At 37.6% G+C, this 26,578-nt stretch overlaps 2 protein-coding genes across 15 annotated transcripts in view; both read right to left on the reverse strand.

The window, feature by feature from the left end:
• Positions 1 to 4,492, reverse strand: part of LOC122566465 (calcium/calmodulin-dependent protein kinase type II alpha chain) — a 159,017-nt gene extending 154,525 nt beyond the window's left edge. For 4 of the 12 annotated variants that reach the window (XM_043723746.1, XM_043723724.1, XM_043723752.1 and 1 more), the window contains exon 1: positions 3,449 to 4,491. In XM_043723746.1, coding sequence (XP_043579681.1) covers positions 3,449 to 3,513 — 65 coding nt within the window. In that variant the 5' untranslated portion in view covers positions 3,514 to 4,491. Of the gene's footprint in view, positions 1 to 3,448 lie in introns of all 12 variants that reach the window. The other 8 variants (XM_043723755.1, XM_043723757.1, XM_043723735.1 and 5 more) reach the window with 5 other exon arrangements.
• A 605-nt stretch (positions 4,493 to 5,097) lies between these two features.
• Positions 5,098 to 26,577, reverse strand: LOC122566810 (glutamine--fructose-6-phosphate aminotransferase [isomerizing] 2-like). Of its 3 annotated transcripts, XM_043724575.1 has the most exons (16): positions 26,441 to 26,577; positions 25,528 to 25,956; positions 12,662 to 12,769; positions 12,387 to 12,476; positions 12,094 to 12,237; positions 11,655 to 11,821; positions 11,286 to 11,427; positions 9,931 to 9,954; positions 9,046 to 9,066; positions 7,877 to 8,031; positions 7,557 to 7,796; positions 7,283 to 7,481; positions 6,966 to 7,210; positions 6,732 to 6,887; positions 6,500 to 6,628; positions 5,098 to 6,413 (listed from the first exon to the last, which is right to left on the reverse strand). In XM_043724575.1, the coding sequence occupies exons 2-16, from the start codon at positions 25,532 to 25,534 to the stop codon at positions 6,168 to 6,170; spliced, it is 2,073 nt and encodes a 690-aa protein (XP_043580510.1). In that variant the 5' UTR covers positions 25,535 to 25,956; positions 26,441 to 26,577; the 3' UTR covers positions 5,098 to 6,167. The 3 variants fall into 3 exon arrangements, with proteins under 3 accessions (XP_043580510.1, XP_043580511.1, XP_043580512.1); XM_043724576.1 differs by lacking the exon at positions 9,046 to 9,066; XM_043724577.1 differs by lacking the exons at positions 9,046 to 9,066; positions 9,931 to 9,954.
• Between the last annotated feature and the right edge of the window lies 1 nt (position 26,578).

The raw sequence follows: 26,578 nt of genomic DNA on the forward strand, positions 1-26,578 counted from the left end.
AAGTTACGTGGCTCTCGTTCGGCGAAGCTGAAAAGTTTCTAGATGCCGGGATCGCGAAAGATCTAGAAATAGATTGCCGCCTGTGTAGTTTTGAATGGTTTAAAGCGTAAAAGTCAGCTCAAAATAAAAAATGGTTTTCACATTAAACATTTAACATAATGTTGAAATAGCCTCTATTAACTTAGAAACAACGTACATCTATTAACACTTACTTCATCATCAAGTTTCTAATAAACTAATCTTTCCTTTCTACATGATCTAAAGTTGTACTCCTTGATCAAACTAACATACTCTATGATAGATATCATATATAATCAAAAGGAAATTTTAGTCCATTGTTTATTGGGCTTCAGACGCTGGAAACAAGCTGTTCCATTAAGAACCGCTTCCTGTTCCCTACCTGATAATTAGTCCACGAATTCTTACGCATTTACAAATGCACTTAATATGCGAAAATAAAACGTACGTTATTCAATAGATAAAACGAATCTCTGCTTAGAATCTATTTCTTTAATTGCGTTCATAAAAATATAAATTTGCATAAATGTTCGTAGTCTACCGATATCTTTCTATATCTAACATTTAAATAAAATTCCTTATTTTCGATTCATCGAATAGACGATTAAAAATGTCTAAAATCTAAATCACCCAACTTGAGCGAGATATTTTGGGCTTAGAATATTCGAGAGAGAAAATTATTGGAAATTGAATAGGGCGACAAATTTTCGCACACTCGAGAACAAACGCGAAATCGGCTAAGCGTGTTTACACGGGCGGACAATATTCTAAATCAGCCGGCCCTAATTGCGAATCCGTGGTGCTGCCGTTCAAATTAGATTCGCTCGATTTTCGTGACTCGATGAAACGCGTGTGCAGTGTGAGGAACGGCCATCGAAAGCGGTCACATTAGTCACGAATCGTCCTTGCAATTTGTACAGATAAACGAGAGCATTCGTAACGTGACCAACTTCGAGGAAGCTCGATCAAACAACGATAATAAATCTTAAAAATTCTCGCGATTTACAAATCCATTAAAAAATGCAAAAAACGAGATGGAGAAAGTATAACCATCAACACGAAATTTGTTTTTATATAACCATTAATACGAGAACCAATTGTAAATTGTATAATTGATACTAGAAATTTACATTAGGAAATTGTAAAGTTCAAGAAAGTTAAATTAAAGATATTCAGCTTCTTTTAAATCATCTTTTAAATACACGTGACTACTTGTATGATTGATGGAAAATTGCAAAATTCCGTGGATCAGTAAATGTTAACATTCAACAAGGTTGAATTAAAAATGTTTATTTCTGGTTAGACACGCTTGATCATTTGTACTATACGTACTTAATATATAAAGTTAATACTTTGTACGCTACTAAATTTTTAAATTAATCCTCTATAGCCCACTAAATTTAAAGATTGATATTCTGCGAACTAGCAAATTTTCAAATCCAAAAAAAATTACATTAGAAATATATATTTTCGCTTGGATACACGTGACCGTCTGTGCGGTTGACGGTAATGCGGTAGTTTAAAGAGAAAAAAGAGAATAAAGAAGAATCCGAGACGGGTCGAGCAGGTGACACTATGTAACGCGTGCTCTACGCGTGCTCTACGCTCCGTGTTTATCGACCGTGGCACAAACTCTCCCAAAAAGACACGGGGTGTGGTCAGAAATTTTCCTTCTTCTCCTGTCTGCATGGTTCGCGGCCAAAGAAAATTCCTCGACTGCGAGTCGAGGTCACTCGAGGTCACGAATGACACGAGACCAATACCTGTATCCTTCTAAGACCACCTATAAAACGTCGGAACTCACCTAACCTAGAGAAAACCGCGTGCCGTTCCCACTCTGTTTCCGATCGTCGGAATTCCGCTTCAAAAATTGTCCAACTTTGCTTCGCAACGATAATATTGTGGCTAAGAATTAAAAATTTGAAAGTTTATGATAGAAAATCGTAAAATTTGATGAAAATAATATCAACAACTTGATCCTGTCATTTTAAATAATATATTTTTCTTAAGGCAGTTGTCTTCGACTGGCAGAAATTGAGAATTAATTGAAGATTTCTATTCTTTGTTTCAAGTTTCTTATATTTTTTGTTTCAAATGAATAGGGGAATAAGATATTAGAAAATTATACAGGCAAATATCCATATAAGAATTGCTACAGTATTTGATACAGCCAAATTATATAGAAAACTGCGAATCTTTTCCTTTTCTCTCTTAAGTCTGTCACTACTAACCTATATAAGCGGTTGACGCAATCATAAACAATACGATTAAGAGAAAAAGTAAATCGAAATATCATTTATCCGTATAAAAGGTAAAATTGAAGAAACGATAGAACGTATCGTGAAAAGAAACGATAGAAAGGGAAGGAAAACAAAGTGCTAACGAGATCTAGTGACTTTTAGGGACAACGTCATGCAAGGCTGCAACCACCTGCCGTCACTGAGACGAGCACGAGAGGGAATGCCGTGGAACGATAAAAAGAAAGCATCTGATCGAATAAGGGCATACCGGTGAAAGAGAAGAGCAACGGCAGAGATGATGAGAGAAAACGAATTAGAAAGGGAGGAGAGATAACGAACGAGATGCAGAGAGAAATGGAGCGAGCGTGCGAGAAAGAGGTCGAAGGAGGGGGATGAAGGTAAAAAGCGGCGCGACGACATCGTATTGATTTGGTGACAGATCCGCGTACGATGCGGATGCCTCGTTTTCGACGGTGAGACCACCACGACGGCACAAGGCACGATACCAAGCGCCCTGACGCTTTATATATAGAGGCTGAGCCACGAGCAGACAGGCCGTGCCGCTTAAATATAGACGAAATGCAACGGGGTGTCTCCCGCGTGCGAGCAAGGGACACGGACGCGTATACGGAACGAAGCGACGAGATCCGCGGCCGAGAAAGGCGGATGGAAAGAGAACGATGAGAAAGCGAAACGACCAAAGGTAGGAGTGGGAAGAAAAACGTAGAGAAGAAAGAGGCCCTGCATACGTAGAGAATAATCATGGCCGACGACACGGCGCGGCGTCGTCTGCTAGAAGAATCGCGCTCCTCACGGATCATCACTCGCGTGTCCATCTAACGACACGGCGAAACTCTACCAATAACCAACTAATCGGTGACACGAGATACATAACGACGCATGAATACGTTTGTGACACCAAGTTCGCGTGTAATAAAAACACTACTGTAAGGAATAGAAATACACGAGCGAGGGAAAGAGAGAGATGGGGAAGACGAGATAGACAAAGAAGCATAAAGTGTGTATACATTGCGAAGGTACAGAAACGGAGCAAACACGACGTGACACGCGGTAACGTTAAACCACTCTCTGTCTCTCTCTTTCTCTTTCCCTTTTCGGTTCGCCCTACGTCGTTCATTACTTACGTCGCTCAAATATAATGAATGATGTGGTTTCTTTTTTGTACTTACTTGCCCAGTTCCTCCTTGAGGTCATAGTTGTCACTAAACCGCGTGCAAGCGGTCGGAGTAGCCATGCCGAGGTATCGCGATTATTTACCGCACTAACCGAGGAACGTAAGCGCGAGAGCCACTGCCGGCCGCCACTACCGCACACGCTAGGGGAAACTTCGCAGGTCAAATTCGATCAATAGAGGGGAACCGCCGCGGCGCTGGTAGAACACCGGGTAACCGTCGAGGGAGGGAGGGTCGTCGGGCCGGGCAGAGGGGAAGTGGTTCTGTCCGCGGGAGCCGTGCGTTACCGTGGCACCGACGGTGGGGCGAAATCGCGGTCGTGCCAGCAAATATTTGCGGGCAACGACAACTTCAAACCTTCCACGACGCGTCCGCACTGCTCGCCGGCAGACCGTCGACTGACTCGCGTAGTGGTGGTAAGCTCGCGATCGCGCAGGCGATGTGTGTTCGTGTTCACACCAATGCCGCTACCGCCGGCAATGGCGACCACGATTCACGTATAATACCTGGCAACAACGATCAACACCGATACCACTGCCGGCAGGGCTGACGATAGAGGTTCGCTAGCGAGCCGTTTGAGCGCAGCCAACCTAGGCGAAATAACCCAAGGGGATCGAGGCAACACATTTAAATTTAGCACCTGGAATTATGCTCGACCACGCGGCTAACTTTTTCAGGATCACGCTTCACGCTACAATTTACTTTCTGTTCCGTTATATTTTCTTTTTTCTCTATCGTCAACGCAACGAACACGTCGTTTTCGTCGCCCGAACGTACTTATATGCGACAGCGTATTTCCGGTTGCGATGTTTTATCGTAGTCGTTAGATCCGATATTTTCGTGTATTTTCCACGCGATATAAACACGATCCGTCAGAGAACGACTCGTGGCTAATGAAGCTGTGATCGTTTCTCGAAATATCGACCGAAGAAAATTTTCCACCGATTTTATTCTACGTTTTCGCGATCCAAACGAACGAATGGAGTTGCGTACCGTCACTGGTTAGACGGAATACCGCGCACTGACTCGATTCCGCATGTCCGACATAAACACGAGATTTACTACTGGCGCATACGCCGTCCGAACCGAAGCTTTGGTATCACTTCGATCGGCTTTTTGGCGCACGTCCAATTAGAACGATACACCGAGCATAGATCTCGAGAAATTAAAAGACAACCGAGCTTGTGCATGGTTTACGAATATTAGTTTTGTCTTTCGATTTTAACCAAAACATATTAAAACCGTAACATAATATTGTATATATATATATATATATATATATATATATTACACGCATAATTATATGTTGATATAAATATAAAATGTTCTACTAAATATTTGTATATTTGTCTTTAACAATTTATTTGATACATTTATATTTCAATTATGGCCATTGACGTGTTTAAAAAAAAATTATATATTTGTAAGACGTGCATTTTCTTTTGTCCAACATATATTATAGTAACTTAATATGAATAACATATATATATATATATTTATATATATATATATGTGTGTGTATATATATTTATTTATTATTTATATTTCCTTAGAGTTTATTTATCGCTCGATATATTGCAGGAGTTATTATATATCTTTATAGGCAAAACTATAAACGGTCGTGTTTATCTTTCCAACACCTCAAGTAATTCATATAATAATTGCATTTATTCCATAATTATATTTGAGTCGAATAAACTTTCTACAGCTAAGAGATAAGACGAGGATTTTCTACTGTATGGAACTGAAAAATTGTTCTGTAGTAAAATCAACTTTATACAACAATTTCTTTTTAACTTGAACATGAATGTATCACATTGGTAATAAAATTCACGTATAAGTTGTTAATGTATCTTCCATAACAAAAGTGGAAGGTAAGATATCAAATTTCATATTTGTTCCTCTCTTAAATACTGTACAAAATATAAATTTCTCAAAGTATACGATAAACACCATAAAGTGAATATCGTGACGATCATCGTATTCATAAATTATTCGTTTTCATCAATTATCTAATTCTCTCAATACATTATGGTTGCTTTTTTTCATCTACATTGAGATTTACGAGGTACACACAGCCACATACACACGCATACAAACACTTTTCAGAGTAACCACATGTAAACGTCATAGAGCACAAGTTCGCGATACAGTAACAATTTCTCTTTTTTCTACCGCAGTCTTATTCAACTTGATTATAAGGAGATAGAATCACAATTGACTTATGATCTGAAAAGCGTTACATTCTCTTCCTTTCGTTTTTTACCGATTGATATGAATATACACAACCGTTAAATGCACTGGGGTCACTGGGAACTCAATTAATGTTATCCCACGTAAGGAACGTCTTCGTTGAGTTTCTTTCTTTTTTAAAGTATTCATCTTCTACCGTAGGATTATGTATAAAGTCTAACGATGGTCCAAATGGCTAACCTAAATACTTCCTAAGTCTATTTTGCTCGTATTCTAATACGAAGCTACAATTACTAAGTACTTAGAAACGTATTAAATATAGTCGATGACCATTTTCATGTTATCACGAGAATATCACGGCGTGTTTCAAAAATCGTTCTGCCTGTCTTCTTCCTATCTTTCGTAATGGATAAACGCAGTTATAATAACGATATTTTCTCAATAAGTTGTTGAAATTTGAAGTTAACAACCAAGCATGGTATGCTGCGTTTTAATAAATCTCTAATGAATGCAAGTTGATCTTTTATTCGACCGTAACCGATTTCGCCAAATTTCTCGGACAATCGACGTTACATCCACGAAGAACCGCGATGTGGAAAGACAGCAATTGTAGTGGAATGACTGCAAGGATTGCTTGGAGACAATCCACTGTTTTGGGTACTTCGAGAATTCTATCAGCGAACATTTTCGTTTCTTCATCACCTTCCTCACAGATAAGGATCGGTTTCCCATCTCTGGCTGTAACCTGTTGTAAGGCGTTTATGCATTTCTGAAAAGTAATTGTGAAATATTACGATCGGAATTTTTTATGTTAGGTAATCGTAAGGAAAGAGAAAGTTTACGAGTTCTACTTACCACATAAACTGGATCCCTCATGACGATCATTATCACAGGCATTGAATCATCAACGAGCGCTAGTGGACCATGTTTCAATTCACCTGCCATGATACCTTCGCTATGCATGTATGTCAATTCTTTAACTTTCTGCAAACAGGAGAGAAATAAATTTGTTCAAATAGAATAAATATAACAAAAAGAATTAAGAAATAACTTAAAAGATATAATATTTAAAGTATCAACAACGTACCAGAGCTCCCTCCATACACGTTGCAAAGTTGTATCCTCTACCCATGATCAGCAAAGATTTATGTTGGAACAAAGACTTGGCTAATTCTTTAACCTTTTCATCAAGTTGGAGAACTTGACGAATTAGATTATCCAAATTTTTCAATCCTTCGATAATCTATTGGATAAACAGATTTGCATATTGCAACATACTGTTCAAAATGTATAACGAAGTTGATTGAGAAATTAATAATACCTCTTGACGCCTACTACCAAGGGAGATTCTGTCTTCACTCATAACTAAAGCAAACATTACAAGAGAAATGAACTGGGAAGTGTAAGCCTTGGTACTAGCAACACCGATCTCAGGACCTGCGTTTATATGAACACCACAGTGTGATTCACGACAGATACTACTGCCTACCGTGTTGGTAATACCAACAATCAGAGCTCCACGTCCTTTGCAATAACGCAAAGCCATTAATGTGTCTGCTGTTTCACCTAAGAAGCAAGCAATAATTAGTGAATGACATTTCATATACATAAATCAATAAAAAATTAATTATATCTTACCAGACTGTGAGATAAAGAAACAAACGTCATCTCTAAACACTGGCGTATTCCTGTCTAAGAAATCAGAAGCCAATTCGACCATAACTGGTAGTTCAGTTAATTCTTCCAAAAGTTGTCTGGTAGCAATAGCAGAATGGTAGCTTGTTCCACAACCAATAAGCATAAGACGTCTACACCTCTTAATCTCAGGAATGTAATCCTAGTACAGGACTCGTTAGATCAATATCGACTATCAACGAGAAACTACAGAAAGCTTAAACTGCTGAGAATTTACCTTGATGCCTCCCAACGTAACGGAGTTGTCTCTGAAGTTCAGACGTCCTCTCATGGTGTTCACCACCGACTCAGGTTGCTCAAAAATTTCCTTCTGCATAAAATATTCATAGTTACCCTTCATGATCTCCTGGATTTCCATCTTTAAGGTAGTAATTTCTCTTGCATGCGGGTCATCCATACATCGACGGAGTCGATGGATGCTGAGAGCACCTTCTTTCACTGCGGCTACGTCATCATCCTAATATCGCAGAAAGTTGAAACCATTGAGTTATAAAATATATATTAATTAGTAAGTAAATAATAGGATAAAATGTTCACCTCCAAAAATATAACACGATTTGTATGTTCGATCACAGCACTGGCGTCAGATGCGAAGAAATATTCGACTTCTTTGTCCTCCAAGGGTTGAAATTTGGAAGTACTTTCACTGCGTGGTATAACCGGAAGTTCAGTACGACCATGTGGACGATGGTCTATCAAAAGTAACAAATTAATATTTTTTCGCCATTGAAACATATTAATAGATAATTATCCGTTATTCTTACTATATATACATCTTATATATTCACGAATCCAATATGATACATGTCTTCTTTGATTAGCCTGACTAATGGTATCATACGGAATTCGAGTTGAATGAACCTCAACTTAAAATTAGAATTACACATTTATATACAAAACTTGAATAAGACGCGTGGCTGATACACCAAAAATAGCACGACGCAATCGGAACGATTAAAAGAAGGTTAAGAGATATCAGTGATTATAGCTGCTCCGTGCCATTTTCCTGTCTTTACAAGCCCCACACCAAGTTAGACGGAAAGATGATAAGTAATACGTATAAATCAATCCCTGTTAACAACAACGCCATTAATTATTCCTGTATACCTCTAATCAACGGATGACATTGAGCAAATATGTATACGTTCGTGGAATGACGATAACAAGAGTGGCTTAACTTATAACATGGCCATGACGATTGTAATAATAAAGCGATTGGAAAAGTACAATTGTTAACGTGTATACAACGCAACCGTATTAAAATATGACGACTGGCATTAAACAACTCCCGCATGACGATGGATTCGATAAACAATTAGAAAGGGATTGTTTAATTAAAGGATATCCTTAGAGGAGATAAATCACCTATTTAATAAACAGTTTTACAAAAAGAAGAAAAAGAAGATTTGTTTGGGTTGTGTTAGACATACTATATTATATATTCTACCCTGTCTGCAACTGCTGTGTTTCCATGTACTGAAAGAAATGCGCATTCTGCTTATACGTACTGAAAAGCGAAGTAAGGCATGTGCCGTTTCTTTAAATTCCACAACATACAAGCGTGTTTCGATTCGATCCCAGGCGGTTTCGTGCTTGTCAAACACGCAGGGTAATTTTTTTCTTTTTTTTTTCTGAAGCGTGGATATGGATGAATTAACGGCAAGCAGAAGGAGAAAGAGACATATATATGACTGTAAAAGTATTACCTTGAGTGGGCGCTTCACCTTCTGCTCAAATTTGGATGCGGGGGTGACGAAAAAGAAAACAAAACAATTAGCAAACAAGTAATGCAGTAACAATAGCAATACAAAATATAGTAACGAACGTGGAAAAAAAATAAGAAAACATGATGCACGCGTTGAATATATTGGTTCTATGATAGATTCGTTTACGAAATCTAGCTTTTCTAGGGAAACTTAGGAGAAGATGTTCAAAATATAATATTTTCTTTTGTTTCTTTTTTTTTTAAGTAAGTTCTACTAAAAGGTGTTTGAGACAATGCATTGGACATCTTTTCCCAAATTTTTCTACGGAATCGAACATGTGTGTATAATCACAAAGCTACGAATGCATAAGCTTCTGTCGAGTAGATATTTGAAATGAAAATAAATTTGATTTGAATGAATTTGACCATATTATCTTGTTGGTTCGCTATGCTTCAAAGCAATTCAAAGAATGATTAATACGGTACAGATGTTTCATGGTGTTTCTCTGTAGTCGAGTAATATTGTGTACGAATATAATTGAGCGAATAAGAAAAAGCCAATGTATATTACTTTTGTTATAAAGAAAGAACGAAATATCCGATTGTAAAGGATTCTGTATTAAAAAGTAAATTCAATTTATAAGAATCATAGCATGTAAAATAATGTCGCGAGAAAATTTATAAAACAAATATGAGAAATAAAAAGCAAAATTAGTTCGCATGCATTTCTCAAACAATGGACCTTTTGCGAGATCATTTAAAATTGTTGATTATATTTGAGACAATAAGATATACTTAAAGGACTGTTAGATTGAAATAAAATAAAAGGTCCGAAGTTGAGAGTGAAATAAGATAAGTGTAGAGTAGTGTAGAGTAGTGTATATACCTTTGTTTACGCATGGAGATTCATCTGTTGAGACGAAAAGTTGAAGAACATAACCATTGGTGTTCATGCAAAAGAAACATCATATAGTATCTATGTAAAACTTCATCACCGAGAAAGTATACATGCAGATGACTGTCTCATCGATGTTCAAGGGAACAAATAACAAATATAACTTTAATAAACAAATATTAACAACACTATTTAACAAAACAACATGCTATCTAAACATGCTTAAATGTAACAAAATATTAAATATAATGAAACGCCGATTATCCGAAAATTTATCGATTACATAAATACAAAATACTTCACGTATTTATAATTCTACAGAACTTATTCTAACATATTGTAGTAGCATAATGTAAACAATTATTATACAAAAACGATCGTATTAAAAGGTATTAACTTTAACAGCTACATTTACATCGATATCGTAATGATTTAATACATATACTATGTATACCATAAAAATACTTATTTTAGGGAAACACACATTTCACGTTATGATTCCCATGGACTCTTTTATGCAATGAACATACAGAAAGCGCGAAAATTTGATAATCAGAGTACTATCTATTAATTCGGATAATCGACGATTTACTGTACTATTCAGAAATAAAACATTGATTTCTCGATTACAAGCAGCTACCAAACTAAATCAAATATCCAACGCTGTGTTAAATACTTCTTAGAAGATATTTTCAGCGTAAACAAGATACTCTGGCGTTAGTATCATTTGTATGTTAATCATTGTTATTGAACAACACTCTTTGTCCGACATAAATCTACTTCAATAGAGCACTACGTTATTGAAAACACTGAAGAGAAACATAGAAAAAGGATGACGATGTAATGATGCGTCTTAGTATATTGCTTTGAAATACGCGTTAATTACTTTAAAAAATAGACAAGCTATAGATTGAAGACACATGCTATTAATATACCTTAGGTTTAGTCCGTACACTTGACACGTAAAAAGACTATAGAGAGTTTTATTTCATTACTCTGAGAATATTTCCAGCGCAATTATTATAACTATATAGCAATCTCCTTGCCAGGAGAAAGAAAGGGTGATTATCATCTAATAATTAAAGGAAAAACTCTGCTTCGCCTTCTCCTTGGAAGTGGATAAATCAACAAGCGTATCTATCAACAACGTATATATTTCCACCGCTCATACCAACGCTATCGACAGCACTTTAAATCGAGTAGCTCTCGGCGCCCGAGCGACCAAAAATAGCCTTGTGATCTCTTCTAAGATTTACCAAATCTCTGTATACCTTTCTCCGTAACACGCTAATACCTCAATTAAAACGCGTGTCAATCTTTTTGTCCGTTCACGTTCGTCGGCTTACCTTTTCCGTACAGGATGGGCACGTGATCGGTGGCCAATCTCGTTTTTGTCTTAATACCCACGAGCAGCGGTGATCCTCTTCTCGTCGCCACACATTCACCGGGGAAATATTTGCTCTTGAAGCACAGTGCAAACGCACCTTCCTACAATTTCAATTTTTCCTTCTCTTAATTATGTAAATACATAATACACGTGTTACTTGGAAATTAAAAAAAAAATCAAATTCTTTCCCTATCTTATCGCGAAAATTATCATTAATATTATTACCGATAATTACATTATTACTGCTAATACGAAGCGATAAAATGTACAGTTGTTCAAACAATCTTGATTCGCAGACTGTGCGTCAGCTATCGTCGAGAATACCTACCAATTGTTGAACAACCTGCTCGACTAGCTCGCGGAACGAATAACCCGGATGTTGTACCCAGAGATGGTGGATCAGCTTGGCGATTACTTCCGTGTCGGTTTCACTCTCGAAGCTGTAGCCTCTTTGGTGAAGCAACGTCTTCACTTCCTTGTAATTTGTCACGATACCTTTAAGAAGAACGTAACTTTGGAATAAAACAGAAACAATTTCTCATATAATTAGACTTAGATAATGAACGTTCGTTCAAATTATAATTCTACAAGTAATAGTATGTTATAAGTACAACTGCGAAAGAAATAAAATCTACAATAAGTAGCAATCTGTTTCGACTTATTAATATTATATGGAATAATACAATTTTCAAATTTCCCATAAACACATGGAAATTTTCGCAGTTCACTGATAACCATTAATTGTAAGTATCAGATAACGTTTATACCATTGTGCACCACAACGAAAGCATGTTCGATATCGGATCTTTGAGGATGCGAGTTCACTTCAGATGGGACACCATGAGTCGCCCAACGAGTGTGTGCGATACCCACGTGGCTGCAAACCTTCGACTCGAAGTCGATATTGGTACCTGTAGAAAAATAATGAATTTTAGAAACTGATCTTATTCGAAATAATTTCATCGTTATACTTACCTCAACAAATTTTTGTCATCCATTATGTTAAGCTATGTCATTATAATGTAAGTGGAAAGTGGAAAGTAGTATCGTATATACTTACGATAAAAGATCTCTTCCTCGAGCGCCTTGACCTTTCCCTGCTTTTTAATAATCGAGATATCCTTGCCATCGGCGCTATCAAGGGCGACACCTGAAAGGAAATAAAACACGTATCGAGACAGAGTTTCTTTACTGGAATTTTTAGTAGCTTTCTATTCCCAGAAACAGAAAGTTTACGGCGAATTTGAAATTAGGCCTCCTGACGTTTTTTCCCCAATAAGCTATCGCTTTTGCAAGAAGAGATTTTCGACGATACGATCGATGATTCATCCATACCTGCCGAATCATAGCCTCGATATTCCAGCCTCTTTAATCCACCAACCAGTAGCTCGAGGATCTCCTTCCTGCTCTTCGGCGTCAGATAATTGAGATACGCAAAGATTCCTGTACAAAAAACAAATACATAACATTTATTTTTTTACATATATGGGATAAAAGTTCAATGTATTAGAAAATAAATCGCGTTATTGCTGATTATAATTAAATGCTTTTGATTGCAGTGCTTGCTGAGCTTTTTATCGGCGTTTCGATACCTCCGATCATGTTGCCAGACTACTAGACTTCGGGATTAGTAAGTGAAATGAATTACTCAACAACTACGTAACATTTTAAATAGACGGTTAATCAGCCTTTCTATTGGTTCTCTTACCATTCTCTAAGGGAAAGAGAAGGATAGAACTACGATACATTCGACGATACAGCATTTTTCTAAACCTCTCGACATTTTCCCGCGACGCGTTCACCGCTCGAAGGTCAGCACAGCGATAAAACGCGGAAACGATTCGATTTATTAACCAGTTCGTTTTCTTCGTCAAAAACCAGTACTCCACCGTGTGTATATTCAATGAACTCTCAATATAGTTCAAACTGAAAATCACGTCGATGGAATTCGTATGGTTTCTCGTTAAATACCAACTCCCACGCTCGCAATGCTCGCAACTCGCAGGAACGAGATAGAACGAGATAGAATAGCTAAATCGTATGAAATTTTCGTTACAATGTTTCTTTTTCTTCTCCAGAATTACAGACGTATAATTCAAGATAACGAATCGATCTTATATTCGAAATTATTAGAACGTAGACGGAACAATCGATTACTCTACTTTCTACCATTTTCTACTTCAGCTACTCGAAATAGATTTTCCAATTAATCACTAAAAGAGTAAATATAACAAAGACCGCATTCTTTCCTGCTTCTTCAACGCTTTATAATACGGTTAGCCGAGCAATACGATCAGAAACTTTCGAATCGGCTCAAAATTCCGAATGCCCCGCCTCGAAGGAGCACCCGTGTATCGATACAGGAGAGGTCCGTGTTCGAGGTCCCTGGCAAGGCACTGCAAAAATGCAAAAAGTCGTCGCCCGTGAACACGAACGTACACACGGAGAAGTGGCGTGCAAGTGGGAACAGGTATAATACGAGATACACGCTTATAGGTGAAAGGGAAAGCTCGCGTATACGCGAGACCGGATGAAATGGTCGTTAGAACGTCGCGTTTGGTTCTCCAATGCCAGAGAACGCCATTTCTCTGGTTCGTGCATCCTGTGCTTTTTCTCAAACACGTGAATCGAATAACGCGAATCGATTCTCTCCGTCTGATAACCGCGGTAACGTTGTAGTAACGTTACGACATATGGCTAATTGTACGATCGTCCCAGATGAATTTAGGATAAATGGATTATGTTTAAGGGCTGGTTCAGAATCGTAAGGTCACGTGGAATTTATCGGTATTGCGCTCTAGAAAATTTCCAAAGATATTATGGAAAATCTATATAAGAAGAGGTAGATAGCGATGATTAGGTTAATCCTTTCGCTACCACGCGTCACATGCGTGCGATGCGTTTTCTACAGAGGCCAGTATCGCCTATGTATGACGCATATCGTGTTTCAATTTTCTTCATGATGAATGCACGATATCTTATTTATTTTCATTCGAGATACTCAACGAATATACATTTCTACATATCACAGACGACGACAAAGTGTCGCTGGTCTGGCATTGGAACACATTGCTTTTGATTCTTTTTTTTTTTTTAGGTATTATTGCACGTACAGTTGTTTAGAAAACATAGGATATCAGATTTTGTGCAGGTAGCCACACGATTGAAATCAGATACCGTAACACGATACTCGCAAATCGTTCGGAAGCTCGAAAAGAAAAAAGATGTAAACGTAGATGTTCTCGTCCTCGTTTATTCCGTCGTCGAAAGTCGTACATTAACATATATATCTTATATATGTAACAATACGCACGAGTAGTTCGCAACAAGAAACTATCTACTCGCAGCCCAACGTCCCATATTCGTATCTGACGCATTCTAAAAGCCGCTTGGATCGTCTACTTAGCATTCTTTATTGTTATATATGTCAAACTGTATGTCGTATTACGTAAAATTTGGAGAATTTGAAGCTTTGGTCTGCCAACAACTTCGATAGCAAGTATTCTTTTTAGAGAGATTGGATGACTGTATTGCAAGTTCATCGAAGTTCGTTAAAATTTTTAATTTAAATTTTTATCTTGAACAGATAATCGTGACAACATTGTATAGCGTTACATTAAGCGATACGCGATCCGCGATTCGATCTTTCCATGTGCAACTCTATCGGTTGCGCGCTGTCTTAGCGCGGGAATTTAAGAGTATGTATCGTGTTTGAAATGGCACGGTCGTCCTCGATTTAGAAAGCCATCGTGGCATGATCGACGCGTTAATCGTTTTTCACGGTTCAACTTCACGTAATGGTAGTTGGAATTTGTAGTTTCTTCTAAACGCACAAAAATTAATTCTTCGCGGTCGAAGCAACATTCGACGCTTCACCAGTTCCAACCAACTATTTCGTATATGATTTAAACCACTTTCAAAGGCTCTTCGAAAATATTTTTATTAATAACACGTATCTACCGACTAATAATATAACAGAAAACGATATATTTCATTGACATGTTGCGCTTGACGGATGAACATGTAGGGTTGGCCGAATTAATCGATCGCTGTATCCTTCTTTAGTTCGTTAGTGAAAACGATTAAATTTGATTAAAGAATAAGAAACACGTTAATATGATAAAATATATTGTAACAAGAGAGCAGACATTGCCTATGTTTATATTTAAAAAATTCGAAAAAGTAATTGTTCCAGGTATTCTGTTCTTATCGATCCACATCGATTGTTGTAGCAAGTTTTCCTTATTGGAATCGATAGAAACCGATGGCCGCGGACTTTACGACCTCCGACAACGATAATCGCGAAACGAACTACGTTGAAATCCTGTGGAAATCGCGGCCGTGATAAAGTTTACGAGAAGTAGTAAATGTCCTGAACCTTACACCTCGCCATCATGTAGCTAATTTAACGATCGTCCCGTTCCGCCTTTGAAAATAAACAGTTCTGTCAGGCGTAATCGACCATATTTAACATAGTTCAATGTTTGAAATCTAACGATAACAATAAAAATATCGATAATTGGGTATCTTCATCACGTCGAGGTAATACAGAGAATCACGGCAATCTAAAATAAAAGAAGAAACGCGAGAGAGATACACTTTATAATGCCAAAGCTACACTCTGCTATAATACTTTGATCAAGTCGAATATAAAAGGTATACGCCATGACAAGAGGATCACAGAGTAAAATAGCGAAAATATCGAAGAATGTTTAACACCCATTGACACGTCTTATTTCACTCGCAGCAGAGTTACCAGCGTCAGCCTCGCAGGAAATGAATATTTAATAAAAGAAAGATTAAAAGATTACGGATGTAGAAGATAAAAAATATTATTAAGGATAATTATTTGAATTACCGCCCATCACCAGCGAGAGAAGTAACGACCAGAATCGACGTAAAGTAAGAAAGAAAGTCACCGGTCGGAGTAACTGTCACCGTGGAGGAACTTACGAAAAGCGAAACAATCGCGAGCGTATAGTACATCGGCGAGTAGACGTAACTTGATTTTGTGTAGAGTTGACAATAGACGATCGAGTGATCGGTCACGATTAGATTGCGTTCTGCAATCGTCGATAAGCGAACTTCCTGATAGAAACATCCTAGCGGAGCTTTGTACAATAAAAAATCAAGAGCAGAAAGGAAAAATTATAACAGTAAGAAGATTACGAAGTATTATGCCTTTGCAAAAGGTATAGTGGAAACGAAAAAATATTTTTTATCGAGATAAGCTTGATCTTGTTAATATCGCGAGGCCTTCCCCTTCGCTAATCAACATGCTATGCAGTTTACTTAAAATTTCACTAAACTTCAAAGATAATATGTACGACGGAAAGTAATTACTGCTTCTACATTTTTCATCCTATAAGCCCATTTTTTTATATCATTATCGTGTAGTATATCGTGTCTTGTTACTGTCAGGATAAGAAAAATAATCGCCGGACGGAAGTTATTCCGATTTTTAATCATTTGCTGCGTTTAATCTTCTGATAAAAGATCGATAACGATGAGGATTATAGATTTAGCCTCATTCGATTCTGTTCTCGAGCACTTACTTTCAGGTATTCGCTATTTTTCTTTCTCCTTTTCCGTTTTTAACTTACGGTAACGTACAATGAAGGACGTTACACGTTACAACACACCTTATCCGATATAAAATTTTATAGCGACGATAACTTCAACAAATCTTCTCATTCACACGTAGTACACGACCTTCCTGAAACGATTTTCGGTTGGTTGGACTGTGAGTTGGAAAACTCCTTAATCGGAATGCGCTTCGTGTTCGCGAAGGAAATCGAGCGACTGGAATATGAACGAATAATCGGAATAACCGATCTTCTCCGACCTACTGACACAAAACGATTCGAATGGCCCAGGAAATCAACGAAAGGTCGCTTAGTAGTCGTACTAACAGTATGTAGAAGCGATTCTAATTCGATCTTCTTGATTTCCATAGACCTTGAGCCATCTGTAATCCCTCGACACATGATATAGCTGATTCTTTCCTAGGATTCTTCTTCAATTGCAACCGCAATTGGAACGTAGTTATTTTATTGTCGTTTGATTTTGTTTCGACGATCTGAATAGAGATCTGTTCGACAAATCATCGATCATATAACTCGAGTGGTTTGCATTTTTTCGCGTAGAATATATGAGGAAATTTCTATTCGAATTCTATTTCCGAATTTACGCGAATATCGTCTGTAATGACAAGCGAAACGTTTTGTTCATACAACTATGGAAGACTTAAAAATGGAAAATTGTTTAAGACGCGTGTAACATGCAAAGATATAGAAACTGTTCAAAGTATATCCATATTATAATACTTAGAGAGTGAAACAAATAACGAAACTATTAATTTAGTTAGTAGATAAGATAATTTCAACCTCCTGTAATGAAAATTCATTAAACGAACAAACATATCCGTCGAACTAAAGCTCGATCAATTTCGTTAAATCGATGTGTATTATTGTTCCTCGAATAATCTCGCAATGTGCGAATTTTGCACCTTTTTCAACGGTTATAGAGTGCCGATAAGTAGAAAAGTGTTTGTAGCTTCTTGCGATGAAAATCTATAGATAAAGAGAAACATGGCATCGAAATAATGCCAATGCACTTAAGCCTGGGAAATAAACGACGAACGAAAAGGCAATTTATAGGCAATTTGTTCGCCAGGCGAATCGAATGAAATAGCGGATAAACGGGTGAAAGGGAAACCAACGAGATTCTAAGTAGAAAGAGGAACCATAAACGAATTCCTACCTGTGGGGATAAACGGGTTATTTTCGTCGTGAGTCGAACAAAATTTCTGCTCTTAGAATTCCGTGGACGTAAACAAAAATCAGGTTCTGGCTTGTGGCGAGGCCACGCGTTTAAATTTTCGTGAGGAAGGTAAAGGTAAACTGGTGTCGCCCGGAGAAAGGATTCGCCAAGTCCTGCGTAAAGTACTCGAGGATAAGAAGAAAATTGACCGCTGCTACTCGCTGAAAATTACGAATTTTTCCATTTAAAAAGCGAATATTTCCATTTTATCGCTACAGAAAGCCTAAATTATCTGGATAAATTTTTACTTTATCATACTAGAGAGAAACCATCGTGCGTATCGTATATCATGATTATGATAATATGCCTATACGTGGCTAAAAATTATCAGTAGATTTCCAAAATCCCTGACGCATCTATCGATGAAATAATTTCATCATTATGTGAGATATAAGAGTAATAAAAAAGAAGCGTTTATGGCTCTAGTAGAATGTTAATGATCGATAACCAGGACAGTCGTGTCTTGAAAACGTAAGTACCGGTCCTTCGTTGGAGATCGTTTTATAATAAAACTTCGACCTTGATTTACGCAGATTTATTATATCTTTACGTTAAATACGCGTTCGAAATATGCCAAAAATTAACTCAGATTAAAACAAAATTCCATGAATAAATTGCAGTTTGAAAACTAATATGCAGTTACGAAACTGGCCTTTGTAATCGTCAAACTACTATGTACGAGAATTGTTCCTAATCAGTATGGTTCGTCATTCGTTTGTACAAATTCGATCATTTGACCAAATTTGCATGTTGTAATTGCACAAATCGACGAAAGTATTTATATCTTTGATCGATAATGTACATATATTTGTGACACTGGGAAAGCGTGCCACATCGAATTTAATAATTTTTTATCTTTCTAATTAGTTTTTCTCTTGCTATACATGTTTATATATCGTTGAATATGTTTTTAACGTAGTGTAAGAATATATAAATAAGATATGTGATCGCTTTAGAAAAAAAGTCACGGCCTCGAAATTTTTGAAAAATTGATGGAGAATAAATTTTGTTCTCTGTTATCGTATTTGCTTCGTCGAACAGTACAACTAAGAAATTTGTCCACGTGTTTGCAAATAACGAATTTATTTAGATATTCCCTTATTTGTTATTTTACAGCCTCGTATCATGAAAAAGAAAAAGAGATTTCAAAAATGAAATAACGACAACGAAACGACCGATACTTTTATCGGAATTGCGGATTAATTCATACGCGTAGAATCGATTGTGCATCGTAGAGCAATGCGATGTAGTTAATTAAAGCAATTCACCTTATCCTATATGTCACAATGCCAATTGCTTTCTGTCGTGTAGAAAATGTAGCAAAGTCTCAGTGACTATGTTGCCAATTGAAGATTATCAGGTTCGTCCATTAAATAGCCACCAATTAAGAAGATTTCTCGAATTTTCTTAAGCGTGACTGACGAGTCTGACTGTTACGTCGCGCGGGACATCTGCACGCCAGCCCTCGCTACCTGGCCGCCAACGGTCAACCTACAGCCATCCCGATTCTCAATAGACCCAATGACCCACCATAAAGACATTAGCCTTTAGCTGCATTGTCTCCACACATGTTTGCCAGTCTAATTGCATGCCTAGAGAATTCTGTAATTCTAGAAGTATTTTCAGGTTATGGCTGGGTCTTGGAAAAGTCCTTGAGTTTATTAGGCGCTCTTAAGAATCACGGAGAAAGCGGACAGTCACCAGATGGGAAAAGCGAACACATGTCCATCGGAAAAGACTGTTTCCTTCGTCAGGAGCAAAGTCCACCCCCGCTCTACGTTGGTGGGAATCTTCTGCATATTCTGTTCATTAGAATGGGTCATCACCAATCAGCATCGCGGAACGTTATCCTCACTTCCTGGACGAAAAGTGTGAACAACGAATCCGCGTTCATCAGTCAAAGGGCACACCCACACCAAGCTTTCCTCCGAGACACCTTAAGGGCAGTCCAACACTCTCGAGCAGGCGCTCAAGCAGTCATCAACAGTTATACTCTCGGCAGTCGTAGTCGCAGTCTTAGTTTTAGTCGAGTTCATTTGCTCACTCTCTCCAAATCAGTCTCATTCCGACTCCAATTCCGAGTCCAGCACTCTCGAGCAAGTGCTCAAGTCGTCGAGTTCAGTCTCTCAAGCTCTCACTCATCCACCACGAGTTTCATACCTTAAATCAGTCATATATACGCATCGGAGTAACCATTGTTCTTATATAAAGTTGTTGTAATAAACATTATTCTATACCTGTTAATTCAGTGTAATTTCAGTTGAACCATCCCTATTATCGTAACAGAAATCAGGGGATCGATCATTTCGTGGCGTCGATTATTTAATCGTAACGGGAATTTACGACTCCCGTTGACGTGTTTTCTTGCGATCGCGTCTCCCCGCGAGTGGTCGAAACACTGACCGTACCAATGGATCGTTCGTATTGCGAGTGTCGTAGATTCTACGACATGGAAATTAACTTAGAATAGAACTAAATTGAGGCAAAGACAAAAGAACAAATATTCCGTTTTATGAACGGAATAATTTATGCGAACAATCGCGAATGTTTTGAAAATCCTGCTACATCTACGTCAAATAGTCACTCTGAATTAAACATTAGTTCGACCTGCCGTTTAATTGTGAGGTAAATTGTGGTTCTTTGAAAAAAGCCACGTATCCAATAAGAAAAACGCAGCATAGCATGCAAGATTTTAAGTCGTTTGTCTTGGAGCAAATAGAAGGTTCTCAGGTACTCATATCAGATGTAATAATATTTTCAAAACATTCACGACTGCCCACACAAATTATTCCATCCGCAACACGGAATATTTATTCTCGCGCACTCGCCTCAATTTAGCCCTATTCTAAGTTTATTTGCATGTCGGAAAATCTACGAATTCTAGCTGAAGCTACGTCTACGCTGATATACAATTGTCCGTAGACACGTGTCGCAACCAATCAGTATCCGTGCAACTTCTTGCAAATCCGCGCAAGGATAGATGCGATTTGCTGCGGCACGTCTCCTGTCGACGACCATCTGCCAGCGTAAACTTAGCAATAGAATACGAACGATTTATTCAGACAGCCAGACTCGTCATTTGCGTTTAACAAAATTCACGAAATCTTAATTGGTCTGGGGCAAGGATCATTGAACAGACAATGCGGATAATCTTCAATCGGCAAATGTAAACGATTAAGACATTGTCTTACGTAACTACTACGATGCACAATCAATTCTGCACGTACGAATTAATCGTGATATTAAATAATTAAGAAACTGTGATCACGATGGAAGTATCGGTCGTTTCGTTACGTTCTTCAAGTCTGTTTTTCCTCTACACGATACCAGGTTCATACATATATATATATATAGGTACATATACGTGTGTGTGCCATACACACGAGGCCACGTCTAAATGTCACGTGTAACTGTCCTGTAAAACGCTGCACCCTCTCACGCCAGCGTCAGGTTCGCGACGAGGGAACTTTCACTCGTCGTTGGTCGCGGGCACGTCGGCACTCCGGTGTCAGTATCGATAACCACATTCGATTAGACTCTATTGTACGACCACGGGTGTCGACGAAACGCAGCGTTATAAGGATACACGGCACGCCATGCAAACGTGGACCACTTTATTCCGGTAAACTTTCAATGAACTTTGAGAAGCGTGAGTTACGGGCTCGCACTGAGTCACGTTGTCTCGTTGCAACACTCCATGGACAGTCTTATTACCCGCTAGAACGTAATACGGCGTCTATATGCTTCCGTAATTTGGTGGAATGCAGTTTTGAAACAGGCATTTGGTAATCATCGCGAGGATTATAAAGGAAGGATATAAATAGCGATCATTAGTTTCAGTTAGTTGGATTTCTCTGGCAAAGAAAGCATTTTTTTTTTTAGGGGAACGTTGTTAGATTTGGAGATTCTGGAAATTGTAGGAATTGCGGGAATTTGTAAGTTTGAATAAAATTATGCAATTTTGTAAGATAAGTAGGATAAAGTTTGGTAGTCTTCAGGGAGTGGTTTGTAATTTTAGGATCCAGATGAAATTTCACAAACTTTGCGATCCGTAGATTCAATCTTAACAAATTTTCAAAGATCGATATCGTGGAAACTCTATGCGAAACAATGTGAAAGCAACTCGGAATATTATTGCTACTCGTTTCGTTTGGAAGAATATTTTTGGAAAAACTGGATGACCTAATTTGAAGATCTGCGAGAAATTCTGCAATATTATTTTGTTGCTTCTCACAGAATAATATTAGAGGTCTTGGTCGAATCTTGTATAGTTCCGTAATTTGCAAGTAAATCTTCAACGATATTCAAAACCAAGTTCTATATATTAAAAATATTAATATTTCATACTCCATTACTCCAACTCAAACTCCAGCTCCTACACGCGTCTCCAACAAAGTGGTTGATGGTAATCTGTGACCGGCGATTTCGCAATTCCGTAATCGAGAAGAGTCTTTCTCCTTCTGCCACAACTCTCTCGACACTCCTCCCGTTTCTCGCAATCTTAACACGACGATTCGAAGAAAGTTAATTCCTAAATGTAATTACCAAACGAGTCAACCTTTCGAAAAATCTCGATGTGGCAATTCTCTTAGCAAAGATCCCCTGATGGCTATTGAATAAATTTAGAGGAATAAAATCTCGTTTCAGTTACGTCACAAGTTGTCTCTCTAAATTTTTGTACTACCAAAGAACGCTGATGTTTTTACAGATTTGACAAAAATAATATACATCGAAAAGAAGATTGGGAAAATTGTATCAACGATTTCCCAAGTTTCATATTAAATTTTATTTCATTCAAAACCAAATTCCTTTTATAAATTGAAAAAAATGATCCGCAAGTAGCTGTAGATTGAAAAAGAAATTGGAAAAGTTTATTAGAAACCTTATAGTAGTTTCATAGTAAACTTTACCTAATTCGAAACCAAATCAAATTCATTTCAATCAAGTTGAAAGTTGAGTAGTCGACATTATGTATTATACTAAATTATACCAAAGCATCCAGGTAAAAAATATGTTAATTTTTCTCAATGATTGCAGGATATTAAGCGTCAGACGTAAACAGTGAGGTCGTTGACCAGTCACGATCGTGGCTCGATCGTTCGAAGGAAAAGTGGAAATGGAGGTGCGTATCTGGGAAACGCGTTCGTGCCTGGAGAACAATATTGGTTGGCACCGTGCACGAAACGTACAACCTGTTAAAGCTAGACAAAGGCAACATCGGTCTAGAAATTTATCTAAAAGCTATAGTCGAAGTTAAAAGGCGCCTGCCGTGTTTCTGTCGGTATGTCGGCTGCTTAATTAAATCGAAGCTTTGTAATTAATTCGATCTACGAAGCGTTCGACGAGCCTGCAAACACTAAAGACACGCTGCTGGAGTATAAATATTCATCGACTCTATATCGTTTTCAAATAAGGATACTGTTTGAATAATAGCACGAAGAATTGAGAATATTTAAAAAAAATGACAAGACTCTATCAATAGACGACATGGCAGTGATATCATAATTAGAAAATTTATTAATTCGCCGCTCATGAATATTGATTTGCAACGAAGTCAACGGCTTTGTCGTATGTCCAATAAAATTGTAAATCGGCCGAAAAAGAATTAGGTAAAATAAAACATTGAATTCTCAATGAATTAATTAATTCCGGATAATTTATGATTGAATAAATACTGTTAGTCTTTAACGAGGAAGGAGTGTTACGAGCGTATTGAATTCTTTTCTTCGATTCGATTACCGAAAGGGACTAACTTTCGCCGTGACACGTGAACGATTAAAGAAAAAGAAACAACATATTACACGGTAGAAGAGTGACGCAAAAATCTTTCGTAACCGCGTCCTGCCTTTCGATGATTTTTCGTCGCGTCACAATGTAGAACCTGCGACTTTACGATAAGGCGTCTCTTAAAACTCGGAGATATTCCAATGTTATAGCCGCTTCCACTTAAAAAAAAACTCGTTACTGGTAAATTGCTACGATCAACATACGTAAACAATTCCATCAAATATTCATGTATAGGATAAGAAGTAATAAAAAGCTTCAAAAAATGGCACCCTTTTTAAAGAAACTACGGAGGGAGATTTTTAAAGAACTTATCTTTTTTAACCTTGGACCATTCTAAGCAATTTGTTCTTTTTCTTTTCTCAATTTCTGTAATCTTTGTACTTTTAAATTACTCAGCCACCGTGGTAGCTACGTATTTCCTTGAGGCAAATTTATAGAAGGAAGATAATTAAACATTGATGTACCCAAGGCTGTCACGAAGAAAAAATATGAACCGTTAATTTCCCCTCGCGCAGGTGAATGCCAATGCAATGCAGATTCTCGGACCGTTTATTTCGGGAACCACCAAAATCCATCTATTTGTTCACTGATATTAAGATACTAAAATTATCCATATTTTATATATATATTATATATTATAATATATAATACTCTATTCTCTTTTATTTTGGACTTTTTTAGACTATCACTTTATCATGTGTGATAACGATTACTGTGTGTCACTGTTAGACTTCAGCGTATTATAACTATATTCTTACAACATTTGTATTTAATGACGTTATCTTCCACTTCTTCTTATCGAAATAAAAATTTTGGACCGACCGCGCGTCCTTGTGATCGGCCCTCATGCAAATCCAATAAATTTTGACGATCAATAAAAAATATACCAATGTGTTGTGCAAATATTAGATCCGATAGATCGCGTCTAGTCTTTCTAAAAAGTCTTTCGTTAAAATAATCAGCCAATTTTCGTCGTGAATTCAATAAACGTACACCTGACAAAATAATTTGTTAATATCCATACATCAAAAGTACAATTAATACTATAATCCTAGCATAATGTGAAATTAGTTGTCAGTATGGAAAGATTATAATTTCTCATTTTGTAAAAATTGGCTTGAAAGCAGCGAAACGGTTAGGAACAAAATTCTACGCTCCGTTTATCGCTTTCTTTAATTCCGGAAATGAGAAATTCGAAACACGCGAAAGATCCCGCGTTGCTACTCCAATACGTCGTGTGCTTGATATTAGCGTACTAACAAGCCTCGATTTACCGACGAGCAAACATTCGGTCTTTTAAATACTCATCCTTCGTCTTTGAGCGACACGGCGACGTTTTGATCAGCAAACGCGAATATTAGATGTGCCAGATGTTGAGTCAACTAGTATTACAGAAGAAACACGCCGGTGGCGCGTTTACACAGGCTGAAACGTTACTCTGCACTCAAATGACCTGTCAACTAGACTTTTCAACCGGGCTTATGCAGATGTACACTTTCACCGCGAAAACATTTCGATCGAACGATCCGAACACGTCGATCGAATTATGATAAAAAAAAGAAACGTCAAATAGAAAGCATAGTTCTACTCACCGCACATGTTGTTTCTGTTGTCGAATACCCGCCACGTAAGTTAATAGGATTAAACGTAAAGTGGAAAGCAATCAGAATGTCACTTGCTAACTTCGTATTGCTCTGAGTTACTGTGAAGCACAGTCTGAGCCACACTACAGCGTGCTCCTGCCTCTTATGACATGAGATTTCGTATAGGTATGGGGTACAATCACAATTACATCCGGCTCGTACGTGTATGCAACGCTATTGGGCCAAACCATTGACAGTGAACGCATCATCTGCACGCTGACGTATATGATTGTATACGGTAGTATACGACAGTACAACACAGCTTTGGAAACTTCAATAGAGAGGGCAAAACTCTTACGAGCTAGAAAATGTTTCTCAAGTAAGGCGCTTCAATCAAATTGTTAGGCTTCGTCGTGCAGCGCGACTTGTGTCTGCAACCTACAACACGGCTATGTGTACAACAAAACTCTTCTCTATTATGTAAATCTACGTTTATTTTAACAAAATTCTTCTGCACTATATGAAATACTGTATATTTGCTTTAAATAAATTAAATTATGTTATGAAAAGTAGTTTAGTTTACATTCTTTATCTTTAGTGGTAAGGATGGTAAAGGTGGCGTTAAATGTAAAAGTTTAACAAATCGATCCCAGCGCTATGGCTAGCGGCTGATTTGTAAAGCACATCTCCCGATACTAAAAGCGTTACTCCTACCACTGGAGTTTCCAGATCTGTACATACGACCGTAATGTCGTATCACAACTAAGGATTTCGACACGTTGACAATAACACGGAAACTCGTGATTTTCCCAAACGATACATGCGACAAACTCTTTACGAATGTATATAACGTAGGAACGTGTATTAGGAATGAGATAATATCGGTGAAAACTATTAATTAAACTAATATCTCAAAACATACACTCGGAGAATCACTCAAGAATCATGAATGAACGAACTGTCAGAATTGCCTTTCCCATTTAGCTTCGTATCTTTTATTATAAAAATGATAACATAAATTTTGTAGATTAAACACACGTTTGATGCGTTGCAAGGAAGA

This window comes from Bombus pyrosoma, linkage group LG4 (genome assembly GCF_014825855.1).
Source record: "Bombus pyrosoma isolate SC7728 linkage group LG4, ASM1482585v1, whole genome shotgun sequence".
Classification (NCBI taxonomy): Eukaryota; Metazoa; Arthropoda; class Insecta; order Hymenoptera; family Apidae; genus Bombus; species Bombus pyrosoma.

What these genes read in the sequence shown, in the direction of transcription:
- LOC122566810 (XM_043724575.1), bottom strand. An exon ending in TTTCTTTATCTCACAGTCTG is followed by an intron (nt 7,211 to 7,282) that starts GTAAGATATAAT and finishes CTTGCTTCTTAG; the next exon opens with GTGAAACAGCAGACACATTA. An exon ending in TGAGGGATCCAGTTTATGTG is followed by an intron (nt 6,414 to 6,499) that starts GTAAGTAGAACT and finishes ATTACTTTTCAG; the next exon opens with AAATGCATAAACGCCTTACA.